The 10019-nt window shown below is 30.0% G+C and overlaps 1 protein-coding gene across 1 annotated transcript; it reads left to right on the forward strand.

Moving 5' to 3' along the window:
• Positions 1–2090: 2090 nt before the first annotated feature.
• Positions 2091–3090, forward strand: BDBG_17253 (uncharacterized protein; the record flags this gene model as incomplete). The annotated part of the gene is made up of 2 exons (XM_031725017.1): positions 2091–2122; positions 2715–3090. 2 exons carry the CDS (start codon positions 2091–2093, stop codon positions 3088–3090), a joined length of 408 nt encoding a protein of 135 aa, XP_031578913.1.
• Positions 3091–10019: the final 6929 nt, after the last annotated feature.

Here is a 10019-nt window from a genome sequence, read left to right on the forward strand (position 1 = left end):
ATAGAAGATGAAAAGAAAACTCAGATCTCACAGAGAACTGACACTGAAGATCATGAGCTTCTTGTATCATATCTTACTATTATTGAATTGATAAAGAATGAAATCATCTACAATCTTTCAATCTGACTACTTTTGAAATTCATTGATAAGTTATAGAAGAGGAACATCTTTACTGCAGCTTAAATTCAGAAGTTGAAGAAGAAAGAATCTGGTTTGAACTTGAAAGAGACAGACTCTGAGTGAGATGATACTGCTAAGAAATCAAGTCACTAGTAACTAGAAGAATGTGAACTTCTACTGCTGAATGATTCAGTCTTCATCTCTTATAGCAGAGCAGTGTGTCAGAAGTTATTAAGAATTCATTATAATGATTCTCATACAGGACACTTCAGGCTAGAGAAGACTGAGAAGCTTCTAAAACATAAATATATTTAAGACAAGCTCTGAGCAGATGTCAAAGAGTATATTAAGACTTATAATATCTGTCAAAGAATAAAGATTCTGTGATATAAGTAATACAGTGAGTTGACATCACTATCTGTCTTAAAGAGCTCATAACAGAATCTATTAATGAATTTCATAGTTGACCTGCTGAAGTCAACAAGAGTCAAAGAATATGACTTAATTTTAATTATTATTAACTGTTTCATAAAGATAATCAAATATATCTCTACTTATAAAAAGATTAAAGCCTCTGAATTGACTGACCTGTTTTTAGATATCATTATTCATGATCACAGTACTCTGAAATTATTAATAACAGATTGAGAATTCCTCTTCATCAGTAAATACTAATCAGCTTTTTACTATCATCTTATAATAAGGCATCTTCTCAGTATCACATTTCATTCACAGACAGATGATCAGACTGAACACTAGAATCAGACACTAGAACAGCATCTTTAAGTGTTCTATTTATATTATCAGAATGATTAGCTTAAACATCTTCTAACTGCTGAATTCATATCTAATAATGCAAAGAATGTAATCTTAAAGATATCTCTCTTCTATACTTATTATGAATATAATTCTTCATTACTCAGTGACATCACAGATAACATTTCAAAGAGAGAGATAAACAGTTAGAATATTAAACAGATACAGAGAACAGAGTATCTCTCAGTATTAGAAGTAAAAGTAAGATTAAAACTTTTGAATAAAATTCATGAAAAGATGATGAAAAGCATCTATCATACTCAGAAGTAGTAGATAAAATACTATAATTGAAAACATCTTTCAATGAAGTTCTTGATAGAGGATTAAGTACTACTTTCAGCAAAGAATATCAAGATAATAAAACTATATAAGAAGCTCAGTAAGTGATGACTAGAATCTTTCTCAGTAATAAGAGTAATGAATAAGCAGATATATAAGTTGAAATTACTCACAGAATTGAAATCAATTCATTCTGTTTTTCATATTTTCTATTTAAAGCTCTATAAGTAACATCTCAGAGCAGAGTCATCTTGACTGAATAATATTAAGATTGAGAGTGATACTGAATATCTTATAAAGAAAATATTGAATAAATGAATATATTATAATAAGCTTCAATATCTCATTAAATGAGAAGATTATTCATTATCAGAATATTTATGAGAATCACTTGAGTATTTGAAAAATACTGAGAAAGAGATTGTAAGCTATGAGACAGCTAGTAGAGACTGTTCTATTATATATCAGAGATATTGAATAAGAAATACTGCTTGAGACTTCTCATTTTTTCTCAAAGAGTTTTTTTAGAGATGATCTTACAGTAATAAGCTGACATCTTATGAGCTCTGTAGCACTCTTCTTCTATTTTCTCTCAAAGGATTTTTTAGAAGTTTAATAAGACTATACAAGTGTAAAATTCCTGAAGCAGTTAGAGAAAAGAGATATTTGAAATCAATAAAAAGATTAATATTATTAACTCACAGATCACTACTATTCTAATGAGGTCACAGCCTGCTGAAAAAGTAAAAAGAAGAAATCTCAGAGCCTACTCATTAATAACTACATTCTCACTAAACTCATTCTTCACTGTTGAAGTCTCTAGCACTGACACTTTTATCTGCTGAGAAGTTAGCACTGCAGCACTGCAGAGAAGCATGCTGCAGAAGAGCATGCATGCTGTAGAAGAGTATGAGAGATGCTGAAATTATCAACTTATCAACTTATAAAGCATCTCAGTCATCTGCTTCAACTGAAGTGAGATTCTCTTCAATCAGTAATTAATCTCTGCAGCACTTCTAACAGTGATGCTGACTGACTTCTTCTTAGAGTCAGCTATTCTGAGATGTTTTTTCATCTCAGAGATTCACACTTTCATCTTCTTTTATAGATGAGTAAGAGAAATCTCTTCAGTCTTGACAGAATCTGTCAATACTTAAAGCTCTGAGACTCTCACTCTGTACTACTTGAGTATCTGAGCTTCTTGTCAGAGCTGATACAATATCTTTCTGTGAGATAATACTTACAGAGAGACAGAAGTCATTGTTACAGATACAATGAAAATAACAGAAGTGAAAGAAGAAACAGATGTATAAAATCCTCCTCTTCTTCAGCTGCTTAGCACAGCACAGATAAGTGACAGTGCTGGTCAGAGACTGCATCAGAGCCTTCTCACAGAGAGAAGATAAAGAAATCACAGGACTCTACAGACTCAACTCAGCAGCATTCTGAGCAGGGCTCAGACATGCCACAGAAGAGGAACTACAGATTGAGCTTCTCAGAGCCACTGTCCCCAGAATCAAGCTCTTCTCAGAGTCCTCTCTGAATGATCACACAGGGTCATACATCACTGTGTTGGTTGAGGGGGGGGGCGGCATCACAACAGCGGCAGAGGGGGCAGGGAATGAACCAGACACAGACAAACCAGCCAGCAGAAGGAACAACACCTCACTGCAAGGCACAGCTACTACCGCCGCAGCCGCAAGAGATGCAGGAGAAGGAGGAGATGTGACAATGAGAGTGATGCTCCCGCAGCTCATTGACACTGCTGTCTCTGTCTCCAACCTGGCTTTCTTGACAGTCATGGAGGCTGCAGCTGCACCACAAAGACATTTAATCACTAGAAAACATCAGAATAAGTCCTTTATTGTCTTCTAAGAATGATACTCTCATGCACTCACTGTTGCAATTGAGAGAGAGAAGAAGAAAAATATGTCACAGAGAGAGAGAATCTTTTCAAAAAATCCTGTCACTACTGTTAGCTTTGTCTCTAAAACACACCACTTTTACAGAGAATTTCATATATAGAACAGAATATGATGAGAGATCTGCAAGTCACTTATTAACTACATTTTTCATATTTTAAATTGATATATAAGGAACTCACTTATCATGCATTTGATTTGAATAAAGATGAGAAAAGAAAGATCTACACAGTTAGTAGAAAAACTCATCTATTTCTTTATATCATGTGCAGTATACACACTGTTAATCTATTAATAACTATTACTATATAACAAAGATAACTCTCAATTCAGTAATCTTGAGAATATTGAGACTATACTCTTAAAGAGAAGAGCATTATCACATTCTCAGCTGTGTTAAGACCTTGCTACAGTTTCACACAGCTCATTGCTTTTATATAGATAATTTCATCTTATCTGAACTAGTTTTCAATCACTCTATGATATCATTCAGATATATTATAGAAAGATCTGATTGATAAATATAAGAATCTCACTTCTATATAAGATCAGCAGATTACTCTTTCTTGACAGTGAGATGCTACTGAGGTATCACTCTGACTACTCTCACTTATAGAATAAGAGAAGAGTATCTGCTCATTGTCTATATAGAATAGTTAGATGCTGACTTCTTATCAAAGAAGTCAGTAATTCATTTTTCTTCTACTGAAATATATATGAGAGTTACTGCATTCTTTATACAATCTTCTTAGTATACTAAGTATCATATCTGTGATATTCTCACAATAACTCTGTAGTCTACAAGCTCACTATTCAAGCAAGATAGTCAAGCTCACTTATACAGCTTCTCAAACAACTATCTCTATGTGACACCGCTGACTAGCCACTGCTTCGGTTTCATCATGTTACACCTATTACAGTTGATGCACACTTTATATTAATATTGATCAGTGACTTCTTTGAGAGTGATCTCAGAGACTCAGAAGCCTGTTTAAACAGCAGAAACTCTTGCTTATACATAGACATTTAAATCTATTCAGTTCATGGCATCTGCATCATTACTGTTCTTTGACATGAGTGTATAAGTCACTGAGATGTAACATCTTCTGTCACTGTTCTGTATACTCTTGAGCTTGATAAGATAGTCATTCAATATTCAGAGCTGTGTGTAGAAGTCTTCATAAGTCTAGTCTTTGTCTATGCTTATAAGAGTCTGTAAGAGTTTGAAAGTCAATATCTTCTTAAGCATGCTAATCTTTATTCAATTCTTTCAAGATTAATCACCTGCTTCTAGAATCTTGATGTTGAAGTCAGAAATGAATGTTGTAAGAGAAGTGTTCCTCTGTCAGACACTCTGTAATCAATCTAATACTTTCTGTTATATAACAGTGTCTCAGAACAGAATATCAAGATGTTTCATAATATTGTCAGACATTCACAATACTGATTCACATACTTTCATCTATGAATGAAACTTCTGTTTTATGTGATTCTTCAATCATTCATTGATATATCAATCTTGATTAGTTAATGAACTGATGGCATCTTCATCTACACTCAGTTTCACAAGCATTTTCATTCTCCATGAGTGAGTAGAGAGTGAGACTGAAAGTATTAAAATATGTGAAAGCATCTAAGCATTCTTTCAGTGCTTTTGTATTCAATTCTGTAGATGTTGAAATCACATGAGTTAATTGTTGAATCTTTTTGTATTAGAGTTGTTAAGTTGCATGCATATCAGCTATTTATTACTGTTGTAATTTCAACATTGCTCAGAACCACTGTGGTATCACTTCTATACTTGTGTTCAAAGGTTCTCTCATATTATCATTAAATATGATTATATCAATTATCAGATATATGATATCTGTGAAAGTGTAATTATATGAATATCTCATATGTCTGAGATGTCAGAACTCTCAGATCTTTCACTGATATTCTCTTATAAGATCTTACTCTCTTCATAAGATCTTATTGCAGAGTCAGAGTGACTGATGAGCAAGCTTCTATCTAGAAACTCAGTGTCTGATTAACTGTTTGACTGTTTCTCTATTTCTTACACATTGTTATGTGTTCAGATATCTCAATGAATAATTATTTCTAATAAGAAGATGATGAACATTTTTCTAGTATAAGAGACCTACACTGAATAGATTGATATAATATTGATAGGTCTTATATAACAAAGAGAAAAATGTTAGAGAAGGAAAGAAAGAGAAAGTGTAGAAATCAGCAATCAGAGTGGATATTTATACACATATATGATGATGTATGCAGTGAAGCTTCAGGGCGGAAGAATCTATATGTGTTTGTAGCGGCCGAGAATCGGTGATCGAGAATGGCCGAGAATCAGAGCGTACATGTTCAAGAGTGAAGTGGAAGAATCTATGAAGCGGAGTGGAAGAATCTATGAAGTGTAATGAAATAGTCTATATAATTGATCGGGCGCAGCCCGCCACAATCATGAATACATGCAGAAAACAGATCTTTATTACTAGAGAGAATGATTACAGCAATTCTCTGTTTTTATATTATAAAGATAAGTTATTCTTATTTCTTTCTTCTGTCTTTTCTCTTCTTCTTCAACTCATTACTAATTTTAAGCTGGTATGAAAACTATTAAAACACTCTTAGAAACTCTCAAAGTATAGACTAATCAAATTTCAAATTCACAAGAATCAAATTATATTCAATAATACTAATTATTTATTTTCTCTTAATAAAACAACAGTTACATCTTCTCTTCCTCTCTTTCAAATAAAACATGACTCATGAAAAGTGAGTATCATGTCAGACTATAATAATTAACACAGCTCTAGCACACAGAGCTATATATATACAGTGTGTACTGAACTGAGAGACTGTGTAAGTTATAAAGTGATAACAGCATCTCAAGAAGAGTTATGCAGCATGAGAAAGCTGTAACTCTCAGTTATATACACAGAGAATGAATTACTGCAGTAAGTGTATATACATTGTATAAAAGTAATGCTTTTTAATAATACTCAGTCTCTGACATTATGAAAATAGAGTCTCTTTGTGAGATTTATTTTTATCAAAGTTGAGAGATTTTATATTCTTTAAGACTATCTTTACATATCTTGTCTATGAAATTGATAAAGAAAATTATCAATTTCAGTATTCTATTCTTATTATTATTCAAGTGATAGTAGAGTTCACTCTGATCACATCTTTTAAGTGAATATTTTCTACTTATTCACATTTATACAGATATATTCTGATTATTTATTAGATGATATTAAAATAATAACTTATTACAGCTGTGTTACTCTCACTCTGAGAGATACACAGTTAATAATGAACATTGCAAAGACTCTGAAAAGTGAGTATTTTAAGAATACTGCAGCTCTGCTATCTTGATTATTATTATTTTTTTATTTTTTTATTTTTTTTTCATTGTGATTTTTTCTTGCTTTTGTTTTGTTTTTTGTTTTTTTATTGATTTTTTATATTTTATATTTTTTTTATAATTAAAATTATATAAATTATGATCTGTATTTAGAAAAGAAATAATATTTGATAATACTCTTTATTAAATTTTCAACAAATAAGCACTATATTATAATATTATGTAAGTGAGAAATGATTTCATAATCTTATTTAATACTATTCTCAATAATGAGATCAGAATTAAAATATAACTAAGAATTTAAATATATTCTTTATATAAGACTAGATTTTTATTTAAAAAGTGAATCTGAGATCTTTAATATTTGAGATAATATGATTTGAAATCAATGTGATGAATATAAATTATAATCAGAAGTAATACTTTTAGATAATATAATAACTGTAAAGTTTGATTCTGATCTCAGACACAGTTACACGGTCAGTCTAGTCAGAAGTCAGTTAAGAAGAAAATGAATTCATGATAATGCAGTGAAACAAGCTTGTATGAAAGATATTATAAATTTCTGATAATGTATTAAGATAGTAGTTATGACTGTTTAAAACTTCTATCACTTCATACTTGACATAGTAATAATTCAGTGTATGAGATGAGTATATGATCTGTATATTCTTAAGATCCAATCATATCAAGTCTTCTATCTTATATTGTTCAGTGAGATCTTAATGAACATTAATTCAGTTCTCTTAATCTTATTTAGCACTTGTCATAAAGACCTCTACTCAGTGATAAGTATCTCAGAGCTTTATTACTATATTATCAGTAATTTAAATTGAACTGTGAGAGTTTGATGTGAACTGTGTAATCTCTAGAAGATTTAACACTTTTATATAATAACTGTGTATAAGAAAGAACAGGCTTACATCTATTGAAATAGTATCTGAGTTATTGATAGCAATCTCTGTATGTAGAAGAAGATTATATCAAACATCTTATAAGTAATTACAGAACTTATAAAGATAATTCTTTACAGTCTGAAAGTATCTGTTCTGATACATCATTGATCTCAGAGTGATAAGCAGTTGATAAATAATATATAATTTTAAGAACTTGATAGATTCTTATTCAAAGAATACTCATGAATTGACAGTCATAATCTGATACTATAGATCTCAGTAATTTATATATCTGATAGAATAAGCTCTGTAGAAAGACTTCAGTAACTTATTCAGTATTTATCTTATTATAAGATTTCAATATTACATCTTTACTTAATCAGTTAATAATAATTAAAATATTCTTACAACTCTTACTCTCAGAGAGATTAATAGTGAAGTCAATTACTATATCTTACTAGATTCTATTAAAGATATTGAGTAATTTCAGTAAGTCTTCTCTATGATTCTTTCATAAGATAATAGAAGAATAATAGTTATAGTTTCAGATGAAATATCTGATACTGTTTAATATCTCAGAAAAGTAGAACTCTCAAGAGATTATTTAATACAGTTACTTATAATCTGAATAGTCAGTAATACACAAATTATGCATCTCTTGCATTATTCAGATATGTAAGAATTTGAAGTGAGAGACTTAGTATTATTCATGAAATTGCAGAGTATTATTATTATTAATTAAGCATTCTGAGATGTTGATTCTTATATATAGTTCTGAGAGAAATCAGAGTGCTTCTTGATATACTGCTTTAATAAGCACTTGAAGAAGTTCATCAGTTTGAGCTGTTATACATCATAATTCATTCAGTGTAGATTTAAGAGAAGTTGAGATATCAGTATCAGTGTTAATGTTGATATTGATATTGATTTAAAGAGAGTGTGTTCAAATTGAAGAAGTGTGTATAGTGTTATAAGTTATCTTATCATGATTAACTAGTATTTTCAGATTTAAGAGCTGATGCTCTTAATTCTTTCAGTGAGTGTCTGTTATATTAAATAGTATATCTTGCTCTTATTGTGAGAAGACATCTGTCATTGAGTTCTAGCTACTGAAGTGATAGTGTATTATGAAATGAAAATAACTTAATAGCTCAGATCATTGCATCTGTTATATCAGTAAGCTTATAGATAATAGTAAAGTGTTTGAGATTCTTATAATCTGTGATTATCTTAAATTTGAAGACACTTCAGAGCTCAGAGTCTTATTCTTCTAGACAGTATATAATTATAAAAAGTTTCTTTTCATAGATCTTGTAAATGTATTCAGTGAGATTTAGTTTCTTAGATATAAAGATGTATAATTGTAAGACATCTTTATCATTCTATTGTAATATTACTTCTTCTATAATATAGTCAGAGAAATCAGCTTCAACAACTATCTTATAATCAGAGTTAACTATTATTAATAGAGAGATGGTAATAAATATATTCTTCATCTGTGTAAATGTAGCTTTGATATCTGTTGATTATTAAAATACTAAGTTTTTCTTACTAAGTTCTGTAAGTGATCTCATAATATCTGAGAAGTTTCATATAAATCACTGATAGAAGTTAGCAAATTCAATGAAGCTTTATACATTCTTTACAGTATATGAAGCTTCTTATTCAAGAATAGTGAAGATCTTTTCAGAATTCATTTAAATTCTCTTATCAGCTTCTATGATAAAATCTAGATATTTTATACTCTTGACTTTAAAATCACACTTGTCAATATCTATTAATAGTTCTGCTTCTTATAATTATTATAATATTTTTTGTACATGCTCTTAATATTCTTTTCTGAACTCATCAGTAAAGATGAGAATGTTATCAAGACAATTAAATACAAACTCATAAAGAAAATCTCAGAGTGCTTAATTAATATACTTCTGAGATATACTGAGAGTGTTGATCAATTCAAAAGATATAATTACTCATTCAAAAAGATTATATTATGTTCAGAATACTATAAGTCACTCATATTCTTCAGTGATATAAATCTTATAAAAAGTGATGATGACATTTAACTTTATAAATCATTTAGCTTGTTTAATACAAGCTAGAGTTTCATTGATAAGAGATAAGAGATAGTGATTCTTCTTACTTAATCTATTTAATTCTTAATAGTTCACACAGAATCAGAGTTTTTTATCTGATTTCTTTGCAAAGAAAATAGAAGCTGCGGCAGAAGAGTTACTAATATATATAAATTCTTTATTCAATAGATTATTGAGTGTCCTTTGAAGAAGAAGTTCATCTTAGAATATATTATAAAGAGAGTCTCACAGTGATTCAGAATTCTTATCATTCTTCTTTTCTAACTTGATACTGTGATTTACTTCTCAGCCTTGTAAAGAGAGTAGGTTTATAATATTATCTTGTTGAAAGATATCTAGATATTTGTGATATTATTAAGAGAGTTTTATATCAGAATCTACTATTATAACACAGAAGAACTTTTCTAGAACTTTTTTAATATTGATCAGACTGATGAAGTAGATTGACACATGATTCTACTGTTGATAACTTTGTTAGAAGCTCTTTCAGAGCATTTCATATGAATTGACAGAGATCTGT

The sequence above is a fragment of the Blastomyces gilchristii genome (assembly GCF_000003855.2).
Source record: "Blastomyces gilchristii SLH14081 genomic scaffold supercont1.11, whole genome shotgun sequence".
In the NCBI taxonomy this organism is placed as follows: Eukaryota; Fungi; Ascomycota; class Eurotiomycetes; order Onygenales; family Ajellomycetaceae; genus Blastomyces; species Blastomyces gilchristii.